The sequence below is a fragment of the Chenopodium album genome, chromosome 9 (assembly GCF_948465745.1).
Source record: "Chenopodium album chromosome 9, dcCheAlbu1.1, whole genome shotgun sequence".
Classification (NCBI taxonomy): Eukaryota; Viridiplantae; Streptophyta; class Magnoliopsida; order Caryophyllales; family Amaranthaceae; genus Chenopodium; species Chenopodium album.
In genome coordinates, this window is record NC_137842.1 from 36,581,091 (window position 1) to 36,602,652 (window position 21,562).

A 21,562-nucleotide genomic window follows, 5' to 3' on the forward strand; every position below is an offset into this window, starting at 1 on the left:
AGTTTGGGCTCAATTTAATATTTTGACCATAACTTATTCGTTATAACTCGGATTTGGGCTTATAATATATCGTTGGAAATCTCTTTTAAAGCTCCATCCAATGATTCAATCATTGAACCCAGATAATGGAGCAAAATAAACTGTACTAAACGTTTTTATAAAAAGGACACGAAATGAATTATTTTGGGTTTAAAGGCACGAAAAGAGGAAGATAATTTATGGTTTGGGAAAATGGGCTAGGAATTGGGTTGGTTTATGAATTGAAAATATGGATTTAATCACTCCAAGATTAAATACTCAACCCGACCAATAATGGCGGTGAAAGGTTGTTCATCATCGGGTTCGGTTTTGGGGAGACATTTTTAGGTGTCTACAGGGAGGCATATCAACGATTGCCTTTATTTTAGAGGGATCGATCTCAATACCACGTGTGCTTACTACGTATCCAAGTAACTTACCAGAAGTACCTCCGAAGGCACATTTTTGTCGATTCAATCGCACTTTATATTCTTTTATGCGAGTGAAAAATTTGCGTAAAGCTTTTACGTGTCCCATTCTATATTTGGACTTTACAATCATATCATCCACATACACTTCTATTTCTTTATGCATCATATCATGCAAGAGAGTCGTAGCCGTTCTTTGGTACGTAGCTCCTACATTTTTTAGACTAAATGTCTTGACTGTGTAGCAATATGTACCCCAAGGGGTGATAAAGCATGTCTTTTCTTCGTCTTCTTTTGCCATTAGAATTTGGTTATAACCTGCGTATCCATCCATAAAGGATAACATCGCATGTTCAGCCGTGTTATCTACCAATATATCAATATGAGGTACAGGAATGTCGTCTTTAGGGCTAGCCTTGTTAAGGTCCCTAAAGTTGACACACATGCGAACTCATCCATCTTTTTTAGGGACTGGGACGATGTTCGCTACCCATTCTGGGTAATTACATACGCGAAAGAAACCTGCGTCTAATTGTTTTTTTATTTCTTCTTTTATTTTCAAAGCGACATCAGGTTTCATTCGTCGAAGTTTTTGTTTTACTGGTTTAGAGGTAGAGTTCAAGGGAATGGTATGTTTCACAATTTCCCTTTCTATTCCAGGCATGTCCTTGTATGACCAAGCGAACACGTCTTTGAATTCTTTGAGCCTCGATATGAGGATCGATCGTTCTTTTGGATTTAAATTAAGTTAAGCCAATTTTTACTTCCCTTATGTTTTCATTGACTGTTTCGATTTCTTCAATTATAGTGTACTTCTGTTCTCATTCATTCATTAATTCAACCAATTTATTAATATTATCATCTTCATTAGATTGATTGTTATAGCATTCAAAAGATTTAAGAGAAGGCATATACTCGAAAATAGAGCTTATATTATTGAATTCAAAAGTGAGTACATCAAGAGAAGAATCCTTTTTGGGATCTTCGTCCTTAGAACTAGAAAATAAATATTTATTAATGGCAATAAGGCTCAAATTTTCATCTTCCTTAAAGTGTAAGCTAAACTCGTCATCCGATTCTTCAAACATCTTCCCCTCGCCTGTGACTATTACCAGCTTATCACCTTTATGATAGGTTCACTTGAAAGATTTTTTCCATCTATGCTTGAAGATTTCATCAGAAGGGGTGATCAACGAGGTTGGGACAAAAGCTTCATCTCGGATGGCATTTTGATTAGTGATGGTAGCAACATGGTTTTGCTCTAGTCTAAATAGCAAGTTGAATGCTTGCCTATCATAGTAACTTAGGGTTGGGTGTTTAGATTCAATGATTTCAACATTGTTATTCAAGAAGTAGCAATCATAAAATATTTCAAATCCAGGCTTCTTGATTCACTAAAGAATTAATGGTTCTGGAAAGTCATAACATGGGTAATCTTCTCCTTTCCTAATGAATTGTCATTAAGGGTTTGTTGGTAAGATGGGAGCAAAGTGATTATCCCTTTCTTATTGTATCCTTTGCACCCCAGAGTTAAGTATAATGCATTGTTGTGAGTAGTGTCTTTTGAAGGCAAATCATCATTAGTGAAAATGATTGATTTGTCAGATATCTCGCTAGTAAGCAAGCTAACGAGATCCTGGGGGGTTGTGTTTGTACTTACAGACAAAGCCGTTAAAGCATTCATAAGAGAATTCCTATGTTCTTTAGAAGTACTTAGGAGTTCCCAAATGCTAACATTCGCCTTGGATTGGCAAAGTTGTTTGACCAATGGATCTTCCACCTCAAGTGAAGGTGGTATTAGGTTTTTTACTTGACCTTGAGTTTGATTTTGTGTGGTTGAAGATCCATTTGGTGGTGTTTGATAAACTCGCCCAGAACGAGTTAGATGATCTATCTCATTTGGGTTAGTTGTAGGACTTGTGAACCAACTTTCTTCTAGAAGCTTTGAATGTGCCTCAATTTCAAGATGTTCCATGAGTTGTGCTTGATGCCATTGTTCATCCAAGGAGACATTTTATAAGTCTTGTGACTTCCCTAAGAAATGATCCTAATCAAGCACTATATTTGTCTCATGTTGTAAATAAGATGAAGGTGGGCAACAGCATACTTAGAGACATATAAGTCGTGAAAGTCGTCGTCCCATAACCCACACACTTCATTAGTTGCCCCTATGAGTGTTGTGGTTAGAGTTTTCCCTATAGGTGTGATATACTCAATGGATTGAACATATCATTTTCCATATGGTCCTCATCAATGTGGAATGCCCCTAGTGGGGATACATTGTTGTTAGGTTTAGGCGTGGGAATTCTCCCATCGCCTACTAGATCTTATACTTTGTGCTTTAGGACATAGTAATGTTCGGTATCATGCCCAATGCCTCTATGATAAGCACAATAAGCACAGTCATCCCATTGAGCATACCTTCTTTCTGGTGGAGTGGGTGGTGTTGGCCTTGTTGGTGCAAGTAGACCTTTTTCGCTCAATTTTTCTAATAATTCTTCGTAGCTCACATGAAATGGTGTAAATTTTCTTTCTTTTTTCCATCTTCTCCAAGGATCATTACTGTTATATTGATTTGTATTATTATATTGCGTAGAGGTCGCAAATACATCAATAGAGGATGAGGTATTATCATTCTCCTTTTTGTAGTTAATCCTAGGTTGATAATGATAAGGTTTAATTTGTTTGCTTTTTCTTTAGAAATATCATCTTCAATCCTAGTAGCCACAGAATAGACCTTTTGAAAAGTGTCTAAACAAGGTAACGTAGATGCTTGTTGTACTTTTCATGACAATTGTCAATGAATTTTTGTACTAACTCGAGTTCAGGTGGCCTTTGGGCAAGTGAGCCACCTTTTCTTGGCATCTACCATAGAAAGCAAGGAAACTTTCATCGTTGCCTTGCGTAAGCATTTCGATTTCTCGTAGGGTCGATTTTAACTCTACATTACTCTCATATTGGGTAATGAAAGCCGAAACTACATCTTCCCATGTTTTTTAGAATTCCAAATATAGCCCATAGTACCACTCTCTCGCGGTTGGGTCTAGAGATAAAGGGAAAGTTAAAGCATAAAGCTTAGGATCAACTCCCTTTAATGCCATGGTGCCAGTATGTAAAACACATTAAATGGTTTTTTGGATTATTGGTCACCTTAACTATTGGCAAGTCCGTAGCTACGAACGTTTCCGGTAAAGCAAGTCCTGTGGGAGGGGCAAATTTTCTGCGTCGAAGTACTTGTTCCCCATTGTAAAACGGAGAACTAGTTTCTTCAACGATTTTTCTTGATGGACAATTGTTCCATATTTTGTTGCAAGGCAAAATTTTTAGCATTTTTCTTTTCAGCCTTTTCGAGTTTCTTAATTCTTTTCTCCTCGGCCTCTTGAGCCTTTTCTTCTCTCAAACGAAGAATCTCTTCTTGAAGTTCTTCAATGGTTGACATTGTTGTTGGACTAAAAATAGTTGTTAAGGGAAGGTAGTTTGAAAAGGGTGGATTGTTTGATGGTAAACGTAGAATGCGAGTGCCCTAAAAGAAGAATGATACAATCAGTAAATTGATACGAAATGAAGTAAGAAATAATAAGTAAATTGGTACGCTTGTTTAGAAAAAAGAAGAGGAAAGAACGCAAGATATATTCAAACGGATAACATCACCTTTAAACAATTTTTTTTTAATTCCAGCGTTTTTTTTATTGCCATCATTTTTTCAATTTTTTTATGTTACCCTTCGAATATGACTCAAAATTACGAAGAGACAACTTCGTAATTGGGAACCTAAACCAACCTAAAGAGTAAATAGAGACAGATATCCTAACACGTCGCATATAGTCACGTAATCACATAAGCATACCATAAGCCAAGATACACACAATGTCATTCTAAGGTCAAAGGCACCATATCATAAGAAACGATATCTTAAGAAATGATGCGCAAATCAATAACTCAACGTGTTGACTCATGGCATCACTCTCCCAACATTTTGTTGGCGATATGGGTGGGATGATTGTTATTTATTTCGAGATAGAAGCCTAGTGTTGGCAACCCCTAGTCAATGAGCCAATCCCCAAAGGTTAAAGTGTGCTATGATTATGCATGATGCAATGTTGCTTGTTTGGTTTTTACTTTTGTGTAAAAGAAAGATATTATGCGTTCAAGTCCCGCTCTCTGACTAGAGATTATCAAAGTTAATTCCCGTTACAACCCATAGGCAAGCTACTGTTGGAAATCTTGGACCATAACTAAGAACTAATCTTGTAACCTCTAAGTCCCCAGTGGATTCGCCACTATAAGAAGGGTGTTCCCATCGTAGGGGATCCTTCCTTAGATTCCCATGGCCCTTTAAAAGCCTAGGACTTTACACTTGTTAGGGTGTATTAGGATTTGAATTCCTGACTGTTTGGGGGACCTTAAATTAGAATTGATTCTATCATTGCCTTTTTTTGTAAAAGAAACAAGTATGAGTCGCCAATGAGTTTTGGGAAAACTAATAAACCTCGTTCATGCCTTTCTCCCATGTGGAGTTCATGGGACAATTAGCACAAATCGTAAGTTTACCCATGCCCAAATTGGTCTACATAAAAAAGAAATGAGTTTGGGAGCGAGGGTACTAAAATAATGTTCCCTTTAAAGGAGAATCGCTATTCTAGCCCTAGTGCGGCCTTTACTAGCTCTTCCTTTTTCACAATTTCATCACCAAACAATATATGCAAGGCCATACCTAAAACTAAGTTCATTAATTTTATTTACAAGCATTAATCACGTAGGAATTATTACATTGCAAAGTCGTTATTCTTTAATTAATTTAAATTTGTGAAAGGAGCAAAAATAAAACAAGATTCGCCTTGGCTTAAGTGATCAATCAATCAATTAATTATTCAATTCTAATCTTATTTTACGCAAGATACTATGTGGAATTGATTAATTAAATATCCTTGTAAAGTGGTACAAAAACACTATTATATTGATTAAGGTTCTTTTAAACAAGAAAAGTAGATGTAATTTATCTAAGTGCTCAGGAATTTACCACTTCTCTTTGCTAGATCTCTGTTTAGAACACTTATGGACTCCTTCTTGTTCGGGAACCTCCACCATAGTAACAAAGATTAAGAAGGGTGAGTGTTTAGGGCAAGAGGGTTTGGTAGCACAAGTTCAGAAGAGTTTCTGCCAGTGTTTTAGGTTAATTTATGTGTGTTTAAGCCTCGTATTAAGCCCGTATATATAGGGAATGGAAGCAATTAGGGTTTTAAACATTCTGCCATAGCTGGTGTTGCGCGCACCTGGATGAGTTGCGAGCAGCATTCCAGCGCAAGTAATTTAGTTGCGCTGCAATAGGCAACGCAACTAGATGTCTTGCGCACGACATTATGGTAAGATTCGATTTTATATTTTTATGAAATTTTGAATCTTCTGCAAGCGCATCATTAGAAGTTGCGCTAAGTGTTGCGCGCGCCAGACCAACGCGACTCATTGAGATGCGAGCGGTTTTTTCTACATCAACATTAAATTTAACCTAGGCGCCACTAAATCCGTCATTATTGGGTCTTAAGCACGGGCTTAAGCCTTATTATGATCAGATTTAGTTAATTAGACCTTGTTTGTATTTGTTTTTTGGGTTAGGATAGTCTTTTTGTGTCTTTGCGGTTTAGCCAGTCATTGCACTTCCTGTCGGGATAGGAGGCCAAAAGTAGATGTCTACACTCGTATCTCTTTCTAATAACGAAATACACACGTTAGTAACTTCAAGGAAAATAATAAATCAATCAATTAAATTGAATAACTAAATAGAGATTTAAACCCAAACCCTCATAAATTATCAACCTTTCACGTCTAGGGTGAAAGCAACTTTGAACTTGGCTAGGTGTGTCTAGAGCTCGTGAATGCGGAATTTTGTAAAAGGGGAAAGTTTAGAAAGAGGGAGAAAGAATAAGCTTCTAGCTTGAGAGAGGAGAGAATATAATATTGTTGATGATTGCTAATGTTGATGATTCAAAATGGGGAAATACGACCCTATTTATAAAGAAAATAGTCCGAAAACGATAGAAAAGAATCATAATTTGAATTGGAATAAAACGGGCCCCTGTCGCCAGAAACAGAGCCCAGCGCGAAACAACAAGCATCACACATAGCGATAGGCTCTGTCATTTGGCGCTAATTAAAAGATAAAACGTGCTTTTGTACGGAATCCTCTTCTTAATAAAATTAAGCAATTAAAATCCGGTTTTAAATCAAATTTATTAAAATAAAACACTTGTTTTATTTCAAACCAAATTCATTATTTTTCTAAAAAGATAATAATCAATCCTAACTTCATTAGAACTCATAAAAACCTTCTAGACTGTTCTAGAAATTAGAATTAATCCTATTAACTTTAGGAATAATAATTAATGGGCCCTCCACTAGTCATTGGGCCATAAAATCATTTTAGACCCAATTTAGTATCTTGGCCATAACTTCCTCATTATTCATCGGAATTGGGTTTATAATATATCATTGGAAAGCTCTTTGCGATCCCGGCCCAACTAAACTATTATTGGACCCTTGTCATGGACCAAGCTCAATAAATAGAGTACATTTTTTAAAACAGAAGGAAAGATTTTTATTAAAACAACCGCATCACAAAACTTTTCACACTTTCACCTCATTCGGTAATCAAGTGGCATGAAAAGTATTCATCACTAGGTTTGGTTTTTGGGAAAACACATTTGGGTGTCTACAGTAAAAACACAGATATTTAAAAATAATCCAGAGCAATTTTGTTGATTTGTCATTAAAGTCGATGCAACAAAAATGTAAGGCAAAATGGGCATCGACAATATAAACTGTGACTTTGGTATTGTGTGCAATATCATCTTTAAGTAGTTGCTTAAACAATACCTACTTATGCAATTAGTGTCACAAATGATATTGATGACCTTATACATAGGTATAGGCGCATAATTGGTGTCATTTTGGCTACTAGAAATGGTCATTTATGCATCCATTTTAAAAGTTGATGCTATTCAAGCTACTAGTCAAATGTGGTGTTATTCACTACACTCACACTATAGTTGGTGTTGTTGAGGATAAATTTTTGCCAAAATATAATGCAACCATTTTTTTTTAATAAACAAACATAGTATATAATTATATCGTTTCTCTGTAGAATTCCTTCCTTGGAAGAGTTTTATAACCTCTATCGCTAGTGGTTTTTTTTTAGGTTAAAGTTTCATTTACTCTTCTCTCCTCTTTCATCTCGTTTCTTCTTGGTCTCAATTATGAATATTTTTAAGCGGTTTTATTAATGTTCTTACTAGTGGTAATTGCCCCTATTAATATGATGTTAATTGCCTCTAACCGTTTTCCTTGTATGATTTAATGATTTAACTCTTATAAATAGTGTTTGGTCAGTTTACCCTCTGGAGACACCTAAAAATGTCTCTCCAAAACCTAACCTAATGATGAACAACGTTTCACTGCCATTATTGGTCGGGCCAAGTATTTAATCTCGAAAATGCTTAAAACCATATTCAATCAAGCATATTCAGTCAACAAATAAGTCAAACCCTTTATTCAAACTTAATCCAACTCATATCCTATCCCAAACCCTTTTTAATCCTTTTCGTTATTTATTAGTTAAGCCCGATTAATAAATAATAAGAACCCTAAGCTTGAAATTATTCTGCAAAAGCTTAAACGATGACAAAAATATCACGTTCTTAGTTGTTAAGCAAAGATAAAGATGAATCTGGACGAATTCAGGAAAACCCCAATGTCGTGACACGATATCCCGTGTCGTGTCGCGACACACATACCGTGATGCGGTGTTTTCTTAGGTTTTTTCCACGGCACCTTTTCACTTCTAGGGTTCCGTGCATCACCCCTCACATTTTCTCTATAAATACGAGGCTGATTTCCTTAGTTTCGGGGCACAAACAATCATTCTATTCTCTCTCTTTAGCCTAAATACTAGCCTCCCTATTATCTCACAATACTTCCCTTAAACACTCCAAGGAGTCCATACTTGACCCGAGGTTCCATCCTTAAACCATGGTGTGAAAGGTAGAATTGACTGAGGGTTTGGGCCAAATCAACTCTAATTTTATTTAATTGTTTCAATTTGATTTATATTTTTATTGAAGTTACTAAAAGCTTATTCATGATGTAGCAATAGAAACAAACGCGGAAAGTGAGTAATTAATCACTTAATTACTCTTATTTTTATTCTTGTTGCTAGTATCATGATTAGGGTTATTATGATTTGATTTGAATAATATATTATGGTTAAATTGCTTCCAATGTTGATGTTTATTCTATATTTATTGTTGATAACTATATTGCATTTTTAAAGGGAATATGTAATTGAATATCATGACTAATAAGATAATTTGGACGATCGGTTTAGATTCCTTTTTAATCTTGTTGTTTAATCAAAGTGATCACTAATAATTAGAATTATATGTTGCGTTAACATTCAACCAACTTAGCATAATTATAGTTTGGAGCAAATTGAATCTTTGTTTACGTGCCTTTGAGATCGCAAGAATTACTTTTCACAATAAGTATCGAGTGGAGGCCAATACGGGCGAATGTGACTTCATGACTCACTTCGTACCATCATCCCTATAGGCGTCGCTCGAAGTGCGCCTACGTTAAAGCATGTGTGAATATGCTTGGCACTCATAGGAAATGGGAATTGACATATACGATTAGGGACAAATAAAGTAGGGAGCCGCCAACAAGTTTTTAAGGAACTTGTAAACCGTTCACGGATCATTTAAGGCAACCACGAATAAAGGGACAACGAAGGCAACAACGATTGACCTATGAAGGTTACACCTCATTCATAATCCATGAGATTACTAACACCATATGGTTCGGAACCACGAAAGGATGATCGGGGATGATGGTACGAAGTGCGTCATGGAGTCACATTCGCTCGTATTGGCCTCTACTCGATTCTTATAGTGAAAAGTGATTCCTGCGATCTCAAAGGCATACAAAAAAAAATTCGAGTTGCTCCAAACTATTATTATGCTACATTGGTTTAATATTAATGTAACATATAATTCTAATAAATTAGAGATCACTTGATTAAACAACAAGATTTAAAAGGAACCTAAACCGGTTGTCCAAATTATCTTATTAGGCGTGAATTTCAATTACATATTCTCTTTAAACATGCAATATCATGATCAATAAATAATGATAGAATAAACATTAATATTGGAAGCAATTTGACAATAATAACGTTAGTAAAAACAAATAATAATAATAATAATAATAATAATAATAATAATAATAATAATAATAATAATAATAATAATAATAATAATAATAATAATAATAATAATAATAATAATAATAATAATAATAATAATAAGGGAAATTCTCAATGGTACTCTTAAGCATTTTATTTTTCTCAATGGTAAACATTAAAAATTCAAATTATCTTTGGTAATCAACAATTTGTGTTATTAATTCAGTGGTGATATTAAAGAAATTAATCTACAATCACAAGTCTAACCATAGTTAACTAAAGGTGAAATGACTAATATATCCTTGAAAATCAGTTTTTTTTTTCTTTATTTTTTAACAATTAAATTATTTTAAAAATAATAATAATTACAATTTCCCCAGCCACCACAGCCAGTGAACCGCCATCCACCACCAAGCCTAGCCTTGATCCCCCTTGACCCTCCGGCGTAGGCGCCCATGAACCACCACCACCTACCTACCCCCACAAAACCTTAAACCCTCTAAAAACCATCCCGAACCTCGAAAAACCCCAACCGGAACCCTAGCTATGGCGGGGGACGGTCAGTTAGGGTATTTCGAAGGTGGATTGATGGTTTTAGGGGTTTCGTGGGGGAGGGAGAGGGGTTTATGCGAAAGGATTGGGTGGTTCGGTGCGCGGAAGGGAGATGCGACAAGGGGAGGGGTACGGTGTTCAGCAAGGCGCCGACGCCTAGGAGGAAGGTTCTGGACGCGCCAACGCTGGTGAAAATTAGGGGTGGCTGGCTGTTGGGGATTGGGTGGTTTAGTTATTGCCGACGCCGAGGGCGGTGAAAAGCCGGGTAGGCCGGGCAAAGGTGGCAGGGGGAAGAAGTGGTGGTGGGTTTTTGTTAAAAAAGGGTATTTTAGACATTGCACTCTTCTCTCCCTTGTAAAACATTTAACCATGGTTAATGTTTTCTTAAAACACTTAACTAATGTTACCACTTAATTAATAACACAAATTATTAATTACCAAAGATAATTTGATTTTTTGAAGTTTACCATTGAGAAAAATAAAAAGCTTGAGAGTACCATTGAGAATTTCCCAAATAATAATAACCCTAATCGTGATGCTAGCAAGAAGAATAAAAATAAGAGTAATTAAGTGATTAATTACTCACTTTCCGAGTTTCCTTGAATTGCTACATCATGAATAAACTGTTAGTATATAACTTCAATAAAAGTAAAATTGAAACAATTAAATTAAATAAAAATTTGAGTTGATTTGGTCCAAACCCTCAGTTAATTATACCTTTCACGCCTTGGTTTAAGGACGGAACCTCCAGTTAAGTATGAACTCCTTGGAGTGCTTAAGGGAAGTATGGTGTAATTAGGAATATAGGTTTAAGGCTTAGAATATGAGAGAGAGAAGATCATGATTTTTGGTGTAAAGAGAGGAATAGATAATGATTTGATGATCAAGCTTGTTGATGATTGAAAAAGAGGAGATATGACCTCTATTTATAAGAAAATAAGGGTCGAAGAATCAAGAAAAGATAAGAATTCGAATCAGATAAAACTCTTGCGATAGACAGCAGTTTTTGCGGTTTTTGTTTTTATCATATCTTTTGATCCAGAAATCGGAATAAGATAAATAATATATCGTTGGAAAGCTCTTGAAGTCTACTTTCTAACCCAATTGGAATCAGATTAAAATATATGCTGATACCTGCAGAAAAATGTTAGTTTTACCGATAAAAGAGTAAAGGGATAGAATGCTTATCTGACACCAGTGTATCGGTGACAAATGAGTTTGGTAGCTTCCTATGCTTGAAGGAATCCACCGGATGACGTTTGTTGAAATGCTTTCCATGATAGAGGAAAGCCGACAGATGAGTTTGGTAGCTTTCTATGCTTGAAGAAATCTACCAGATGATACTTTCCATGCTTGAGGAAAGTCGACATATGAATTTGGCGGTTTTCTATGCTTGAAGAAACCCACCGGTTGACACTTTCCATGCTTGAGGAAAGTCGACAGATGATGTAATCGCTGACTTCTTCGCTTTGAGAGATGACAACAACCGACAATTTTCCATGCTTGAAGAAAAACTTGTCTAATAAGATTACAAGTCTCTATTTATCGAGAACCTTGCGCCGTGAAATGATGGTGGTTCGATTGTCCCCGAACGTGGGCAGTAGTTGGTTCACTTGTCTTCGAACGTGGGCTGTAGATAGTATGCTTCTCCCCAGACGTGGTCTGTAGATGGTTCTCTTGTCCCCAAACGTGGGCTGTAAATGGTTCGCTTGTCCCCGGACGTGGGTTGTAGATGGTCCGCTTGTCCCCGGACGTGGGCTATAGATGGTTCACTTGTCCCCAAACGTGGGCTGTAGATGGTCCGCTTGTCCCCGGACGTGGGCTACAAATGGTTCGTTTGTCCCCGAACGTGGGCTGTGGATGAGACCTGCAAAATAAAATTTGCTAAGGGACTCGTATAGACTGTGTTTGACTTGACCAAGCTTGAATTGATATGACATGATATGTGTTTAACTTGTGGTTGTGTGTGTGTGTGTGTGCAAACACAAGCAACGGAAAATGCAAAAGCAAAAAGATTACGTCATTTTTGTCATGAGACAAGTGGAAGTAACTGACTTTCTCCCGAAAAAGAAAGTCGTGAAAAATGAAGTTTTGTTTTCGAACTTCCCTAGATAAAAATTTTGAAAAAGTTTTTGAACTTCCCTACAAAAAATTAAAAAGGGAAGAAGTTTTGAACTTCCTTGTTAAGCAAAACAAAATGAATCGCATGGATTGAATTGCTTATCTTGAAAATAATGTATGCATGATTCATGTTCTTAGTCCAGGAGGCTAAGGACGATTACATCATGTGACACGATAGATGAATGAACTTAGGTCATGGAGCTAAGCATCATATATGGTGTAAAGAAATGATCTTAAACGTCACTTAGGTCTGGAAGCTAAGCACGTATATAGATGAAGTGATAGATGTTTCTTAGGTCAAGGAGCTAAGCATGATATGCGATGCATGAAACAATGAATATTGCTCAAGTTAGGTAGCTAAGCAAGTATACAATGTTTCTTCTAATGAATGTTGTCTTGAAAATGCACAGTGGGGAAACAAGATTTCACGATAAAGAGTTCTCAAGGGAAAGATGATGTGGCTATGTATGTGTGAAAGAAGTGTGTGACAATGATACAAAGGTGAGGCTGCAAAGGCTATGGTGAGGGAAATAGATGTGAGAAGAGTCGAGATGGTTACTCTTTAGGCTAGGTAGGATAAATTATGTAGGTTCAAGTCCCCCAAGTCTAGCTCTAAATGGATAGGGTCATAGGGATAAGCATTGGTGATCTGTGCCATTTATGGCACCTTTAGGCTATGTTTTCTTTATATTTCTATGCTCTTTTTTAGTCGTTTATGTCGTGTTTTTAGAGAATAATGCTCGATTTGCGTGTTTTTGTGTTAGTTTAGAGAAAGGCGTGCTTTTAATGGTTTTCTTATCATTTTATTCATTTCTCGGCTATTTCTCTCGCTTCTCTGTTTCTTTGTCTTGTTTTGTAGGTACGTCGAGTTCTCGCGGATTTAATAATCAAGGAGGGAGCTCAAGTGCATTTAAGGAATTTAACGGAGCCAAGTTAGGGAAGCCAAACACGCAAGTCAAGCCAATCAAAGAAACAAAGGAAAATGAAGGCTTGCAAAGTATCAAAAAGGACCTTTGTGCATGGTTTCAGCCATATCTCGAGTTCTACATATTGGATTGAGGTAATTCAAGTTAGGTTGGAAACTAGACTTGAAGATCTTTCCAATCATTGGTTGCATGCCTTCATACAATTCTTATATTGTGAGTTATAGCCTTCCAAAGTTGGCGCTGCAAATCTGCCGCGGGGGTGGCGCTGCCGCAACCTATTCATTTTTTACAAGGAACTTGGAGAGGGCTAGCCGCGGGCACCCCGCGGGCGAGGCCGATTTCTTCGCGGGCGCGGCTTTTGGGGTTTTACTTGCGATTTCATCTATTTCCTCCTTTTGTATATATAGTGGACGACCTTCTTTATTCTTCATACATGAAATACTTTAGTTTAGAGTAGTTTCTCTCTCCTCTAAGGAGGATTAGCTTAGATTAGGAGTTCCTCTCTCTAGATTAGGAGAAGTTTTAGAGAGAGAAAGTGAAGGATTTCAATGGTGATTGAGAGATTGAAGATACAAGGGTGACAATTGTATTTAAGATCATCTCTATTATCAATGAGCATTCTTAACTCTATCTCACCTTATTGCTTTGTTTAATTTAATGTTTGTTTGGTTTAATTTTGATAATTAATGCTTGATTAGTGTAATTTTTCTTGATATTTTGTTGATTCTTGATTTCCATAGTTGTTAGTTGATAGATGATGATTCTTGAATAGTTCGTTGTTTGGCTAGGAATTGGGTGAAACTTGCATGATTGATTAATTGTGATTAATTAGGGAATTGTATTGATTGATTGTTGAGATTAAAGTGATTAGTGAAGGTTTGCATGTGTGTAATTCGATTAAGCCTTGAGAATTATGCTAGATTGCATTGTAATTGCTAATGTCACGAACAATTGATTTAGGAATTGCAATTATCAATTGGTTTTGATTGTGATTCTCTTAGTTTGTTATTCATAGTAAACCCTAGCTTAACAATTAGGAGATAGCTTTTTGATTCCAATTGATTGCTCTTATCATTAGTGTTCACAACCTTTGATTGGCTTGCTCTTCCCAAGTTGTTGCAATTGACAGATTACTTGTTGATCCCCATTCCTAGTGTTTTATTTCTTTGGTTACTTATTTTGTTAGTTGTTAGTATTCTCCCTTTACCCTTTGATTTCGAACTAGCTTAGGTGCATAATTGAAAGTGCTTGAACATTACCGTTCCTTTGGGTTCGACCCTTGACTTTCCTCTATACTCGTATTTAGGTTTGTTAAGTGTTTATAAATTTATTTTGACCGAGGGAAGATTAGATAACGACCTAGTTTTCCACTCGTCAATTGAATATTCTTTGACTCGGTCATGCATATGAATGTGGTCGCACCTCGATGTGAGGTTGCCTACGTATCCGTTAGGAAAGAGGCCAAATGTAGCTCTTACCGAACTTTGCACAAGTGTATGTACACCTCAAAACGGTCTTTCAAGGGTTGTTATATGGTTAAGTTTATGGTTTAAAGAAGAAAAGGGTACAAGGCTCCAGACCCGAGAGAATGTCAAAGATGTGTAATTGTGAATTTGAAAATTTTGAATTTTGCAAGTTTGTTTTTTATTTTTTTTAATTATTTATTTTTTTTCCTTTTCGTTTTTTTTTATTCTTATGAATCAATGTAGGCAATCTCAGATCATGCGGTCCATCACTCACTTAGCATTCATGTTTCTCAGGCATGGTACCAAGCACTCGATAAGAGACGCAATTCAAGACGTGTTCGTATCAAAGACATTGGAACACTTGCCTTTAGATATTGTTTTATTGTTGCTTCCCTGCTTATTTTTTACTTGCTTTTTGAATGTTATACAATTACACATCTTCCAATCCCAAGGTTAAGTGAATGTGGGTTGAAGAAATGAAAGCCAAACATTAGACGAGGCTCAAAGTGGTTGATGAAGAAATGGAATGTGATTGAACGGTTAACAGGGAATGACAGGGTTGCAAAGGTCCCTCAAGTCATTGGTGTACCTTATGTTTAATTCGGTAATATATTTTTTTTCATTTTTTTTTTAGAATGCTATGATCGAGATGTAAAGGAAATTTGCTCATTTTATTAATGGAAAAGGTGAACGAAACGAATAGAAAACCTATGCTAGACATGAATGGGGGAATGGAGATGAATGATAAAGAAAGAAATCATGAAATCTTGCACGAAGGATCTATTGTGCGCCTTGTGTTCACTATTTCTTGCCTCCTGGAGGGACTGGAAGTTTGTTGGCATCAACAAGATCTTGAATAGCGTCCTTCAAATTCCATCATTGTTCGATAGAGTGACCCTTTCCTTGATGGAACTTGTAATGGGCATTAGGGTTCCACTTGGCGCTTCTTTCTTCAAGTTTAGGCTCTAGAAATGGCCCAATAGGTGTGATCAATCCTTGACCGTAAAGGCGATCAAAGGCCGCATCATAAGTCATTCCTAAAGGAGTGCAGGTTCTCCTTTTCTTGGGCAACGGAGAATCAAGAGCTAATACTTCATTCAGATTAATTTGGCTTATATTGTTGGTAGTATTTTCGTCCTTAGAAGACAAAGAAGAAGGAAGGTGGTTCTTCTTGTTTTTCCAAGTGTTATTATTGTTACTACCGGCAGTCCTTATTAGATCATCCTCGATATTGATGCCAATGTCATATACAGCTTCAAAAGTGTTCAAACGAAGAAATTTGAGATGTTGCTTGTACTTGTGAGTCAAATTTTGGATGAAGAGGCGAATCATCTCTTTTTCTTTGGGAGGATCTACTAAGAGTGCAGTTGTTTCCCTCCACCTGTTTAGATAAGCGGTGAATCCTTTATTCTCTTTCTGTTTGATAATGGAGAGTTCACGTTCAGAAGTTCTAGCTTGAATGTTACACTTGTAACGATTCATGAAACTTTCGATGACATCTTCCCAAGTTACAATGTGTTTGGCATCTAGAGAATAAAACCATTGTTGGCAAGCATGCTCTAAGGAGAGAGGGAACACCGTAGAGAAGAGTGTTACGTCCAATCCCTTGAGAGCCATTGTTGCATAGAACGCCTTTAAATGGAACATTGGGTTGTCAGTTGGCTTGAACTTGGGGATATCAGCAGTGGAGAACTTCTCAGGCAGTTTGTCCTTCATATCCAAGGGAGTGGGAGGCCATTTCACATAGGTGAAATCCTAAGAAATCTTGCTCATTTGCTCTTTGATCTTGTCCATTGCAGCCGCGGTAACTTTGTTTTGTTCTACAGTGTTGACTCTGGTAGTGAGTGCTTGTAACATGTTAGAAATTGTCTCAATGGACTTGTTAATGTTCTCAATTTCTTCCTTAGTGGCCATTGGGACAAACTGAAAGTAGTTTGAAGGTGATGAGTGACGTGGAGATGGCAATGTTCTCTTTAAACGCCTCTTAGGTCTACGAGGTTTATGCAGTAATGACTCGAACCGTACCAATCTACCCCTGCTCCTTGACCAAGTGTTGTGAAATAAAACAACTTCACTTAATTTTGTGACACATTGCTCAAGATAGGAAAGGAAGAGGAAAAAAAAGTCATTTAAAAACAGGTGAGAATAACTCCGATCCACTCATTTTTTATTATGACGGAAAGCGATGCATGCGTGGTCCTAGTATACGATCATAAACAATATAGTGCATTACTCGAAGGCAAAGTGTGTGCAATGGCTCAACATGTGTGATTAGGTGAGTTTATTAAGACTCGTGGTATGATCATGGCTAGACATGAGGATGTTGTGAAAAACAAAGGACCCAATGACCAAATAGCACGGAAGACTAAAAGACAAACTAACTTGATTAATTTTGTCCAATTTTAATGTTTATGCTATTTACTAGGTGAAAACAATCCATTGGCAATCATTAGTCATAAATAAGATCAACAACAATCAAAGACAAATAACACATGTTAGGGTTAGCACAAAAAAATCACAAGAAACTAGGAAGAGGACTAGAATTCTAGAAGAGTTAGGACTCATGGATATAAAAAATAAATAAAAATCTATAATCCTACGTTACTCGAGTTGACACAGATTAAAGGACTTGGATAAGACAAGCTTGACAAGAAAAGATGTAAAGAAAAATTAAAAAATTAAAAAAAAACAAAAAAAACAAAAAAAAGTTGACGTAAAAAAGACACCTAAACTGAACATTAAACTGTTCCTCTGAAGCTAAATGCTATGAACAGTTTCAGCAAAGAACGTCAAATAGAGCCTACACTTTCTGTTAGCTTTCCTGCAAAACCTTGTAGCCCATTGTTGTTCAAGCTCAAAACATTGCACTGTCTTCTGAATTTTCAGCAAATCAAGAATTTTCTGCCAAATTTCTCTAGAATAAGAGCATGTAAAGAATAAATGAGCAACACTTTCATCACAGTTCTGGCAAAAGAAACACAAAGGATCACAGTTAATATGCCATTGAATAAGCCTATCCTTAGTCACCATTCTATTCTTCAAAGCCATCCAAGTAATGAAAATGCTCTTAGGAGAAGCTTGATTATTGCAAACAAGTCTCTTCCAACTCACTTTATCAGCCTGAGGTCTTATTTTAGAGTATACTCTAGAGATACTCATTTTTCCATTATGAGTAACTGCAGGCCTACCACCAATGTTGTCAATAACTTCCCTGCACCCTAGAATTTTCTTTAAAACCCAAGTGCACTTATTAGGAATAGCAGCAGACCAAAGATTCTTGTTGCTAAAATAGTATGTATGGACCCATTTAACCCACAAATTATAAGATTTATGAACTAAATCCCATAAAATCTTACAAACAGCAGCTTTATTCCAATCACTCAGTAAAGTGATATTCCAACCACCACAAACTTTAGGAAGGGTCATATGATTCCAAGAAACAGGAGCTTTCTTAGAATAAGCATTTTTTCCAGTCAAAAGAAACACCCTAAATCTAGATTCAATTTCCCTAAGCACCTTTTTGGGAAGAATGAAGATCTGAGCCCAATAAGCTTGGATGCCAAAGAGAACACTTTTAATGAGTTGTAACCTTCCTGCATAAGAGAGATGTCTAGCAGACCAGTTATCAATTCTAGCAGTAATTTTCTCAATCAAAGGTCTACACTGAGCAATGGTCAACTTCTTTGAAGAAAGAGGAACACCAAGATACTTGAAAGGAAGGGTACCCCTACTCATCCTAAGAATAGCCTGTAAGTCATCTTTTTCAGCTTCAAGTAAACCACCAAAATACACCTCACTTTTGCTAAGGTTAGCAGACAAACCAGAGGCACTAGAAAACTTCTGAAAAGCATTCAAAAGAAGCTGAATAGAGCCAGCATCAGCTCTAGCAAAGAACAATAAGTCATCAGCAAACATCATATGAGTAATACCAAGCTTCTCACATCTAGGGTGAAAATTAAAATTAGGATCATGAGTCATCTCTTTCAAGCACCTAGACAGATACTCCATACAAAGAGCAAAGAGGAAAGGAGACATAGGATCACCTTGTCTCAACCCTTTTTGAGCTGGAAAAGGCTTAGAAGGAAAACCATTCACCATTATAGAATAAGAAACAGAAGAGACACAGGTCATAATCCAATTAACCACCTTTTGAGGAAAGCCAGTTTCCTCAAGAATAGTCTTAAGAAAGCTCCATTCAATAGAATCATAAGCTTTCCTCAAATCAATCTTGAGCATACATCTAGGAGTGATATATTTGTGAGTGTAACCCTTGATAAGCTCAGTAGCCAAAAGAATATTATCCCCAATATGCTTCCCAGGAATAAAGTCAGATTGAGAATCACTAACAACAAATCCCACAACCTGAGCAATTCTATGAGTAAGCACTTTAGAGATTAATTTATAGACCATAGTACAACAAGCAATGGGTTTGTATTCTTTAACATAAGAAGGATGGGAAACTTTAGGAACTAAAGTTACTGTGGTGCAACTCCATTGCTTAGCAATAATACCAGTTTGAAAGAACTGAGTAACAGCAGTATAGATGTCATGCTTAATAATGTGCCAAGCCTTCTTGAAAAAGATAGCATTAAAGCCATCAATACCAGGAGCCTTGTCATTGCCAATACTAGCTAAAGCAGCATCAATTTCAGAATAAGCAACATCTGCAGACAGGATATCTATAGCAGTTTTGTCCAGCTGTTTACCAGCTCTTATAGTTTGAATATCAACAGCAGGCAAACAAGAAGCTCTAGTACCCAGTAGAACCTTATAGAAACCCACAATCTCCTTTTCTACTTGGATAGGATCCTTCAGCAACACATCATGATCAGTAAAAATAGAATCAATTCTATTCCTGCTTTGTCTTTGCTTCATAACAGAAAAGAAATAGTGAGAGTTAGAATCACCTAATTTGATCCAATCCACTCTAGCTTTCTGTTTGTATATGTTCTCCTTAATATTCATCCAAGGCTTAATTTTCTCAATAGCAGCACGCAGCTTCCTGTAAATGTAAATTTCCATTGGTAATATCAACAGCAAGCTTCTCTTGGATTTGAATTAAAGCAGAATTTGCTTGATCGACTCTATCATCAATATTTGCAAAATATTTGGTGTTTAAGCTCTTAAGACCTTGTTTAACAGTTTTCAAATTCTGCCAAACATCAGTCATAGCAGTGCTCTTAGACACCTTAATCCAACCAGCTTCAACAATAGAGCAAAAATCTTTGTGATCAGCAATGCAATTCAAAAATCTAAAAGGCCTTCCCTTCCCAAGATTATGAGAACAGACCTCCACCAAAATAGGACAATGATCAGAAAGTAAGGGAGGGAGAAAGATAGCTTCAGCAGAACTGACCAGACCTCTATCAATTCTAGTAGCAACCCTATCATCACCATGCCCTTTATTATTCCAAGAATAGAAAGAACCCTTACTCTTGATTTCACAAAAGTCCATGGTCTCAATACACTCTTTAAAGTGTTTCACCTCATCATCAGTAATAGGAGCACCATTAAACCTATCACCATCATGAAGAACAGAACTAAAATCACCAATGAGAAGCCAAGCATCAGAAGACACTGAAATGTTGCTAATACCAGTCCAAAGAGGAACCCTATCATGAATAGGGTGAAGACCATACACAAAAGTAACTAAGAAATGATGTTGTAAGTCTTTAGAACAAATATCAGCATGAACAAACTGCTCATGAGAAGAAAGAACAGTCACATTCACTTTATCTTGTAACCAACCAACCCAAATTCTTCCTCTATAAGAATAATCATAATTGCAAAACCAAGACCAAGCTTTGCCAAACTTCTTCTGTAATTTAACACAATTCTTCAATTTCACCTTGGTTTCCAGAATACCAATTTCATCAACAGATTGCTCAGAGATTAACTTCTTGACAGAAGCTACTTTATTAGGGTCATTAAGACCCCTAATATTCCAAGAGACAACAATCATCCTCCCAGAGGGGGATTACACCCGATAGGATCAGTGTGAGTATCTTCAAACAAAGAAGAATAAGGATTAGCGCTAGACAAATCGGGCACAGGGTGAGATACACTAAAACTTCTATTCTTCCTGCCAACTATTCTCCAATCATAATCAGAATTAGCTTTGTGTGTAGTAGGAGCAGGAGTAATAACAGCAGCACCATGAACTGTCTCATTAACAGCATTAGAGACAGGAACAGCAGCAGCAGCAGTAGTAGGGGCAGGATTAGGCTGCCTAGGAACCCAAACCTTAGCTTGCTCCTTAGTACCAGGCTGTTTCTTCTGAGCCTGAGTCTTTTTAGCTGGAGCATTACAGTCATGACCTACCTTATTACATTTCTTGCAAAAAGGAGGAGACCACTCAAAGATAAGCTTCTGTTCAATGAGGTTGCCATCTGGATTCTCAACCCAAATACTCTTAGGCAAAGGTTTAGTAATATCAACTTCAATAAGAAATCTAGCAAAAGTAACCCTTAATTGCTTAGAAGTACAGTCATCAGCATACAGAGGCACCCCAATAACACTTCCAATTCTACTCAAGGTATCAACCCCCCAGCAATTGAGAGGAAGATTAGGAAGTCTCGCCCATAGAGGAACAGTTCTGAGAACTCCAGAATGAAAGTCAAACTTATAACTCCAAGGTTTAACAATAGCTGCTCTGCCATAGAACATAAGTGGACCAGCATTCATAAAAGTATGCATATCATAATCATTTTGCATCTTAATCAAGAAGTAACCATCATCATTTTATCTGTGACTCTGATTGGGACGAAACCAACTCCAAATGAAAGATAAAACTCGGGGCTATAGATCTATCAGTAGTAC

The 21,562-nt window shown here is 36.7% G+C and overlaps 1 protein-coding gene across 1 annotated transcript; it reads right to left on the bottom strand.

Moving 5' to 3' along the window:
- Positions 1-19,724: 19,724 nt before the first annotated feature.
- LOC145557611 (uncharacterized) lies at positions 19,725-20,705 on the bottom strand. Its single transcript, XM_081618784.1, has one exon. It carries the CDS (start codon positions 20,703-20,705, stop codon positions 19,725-19,727), a length of 981 nt encoding a protein of 326 aa, XP_081474910.1.
- Positions 20,706-21,562: the final 857 nt, after the last annotated feature.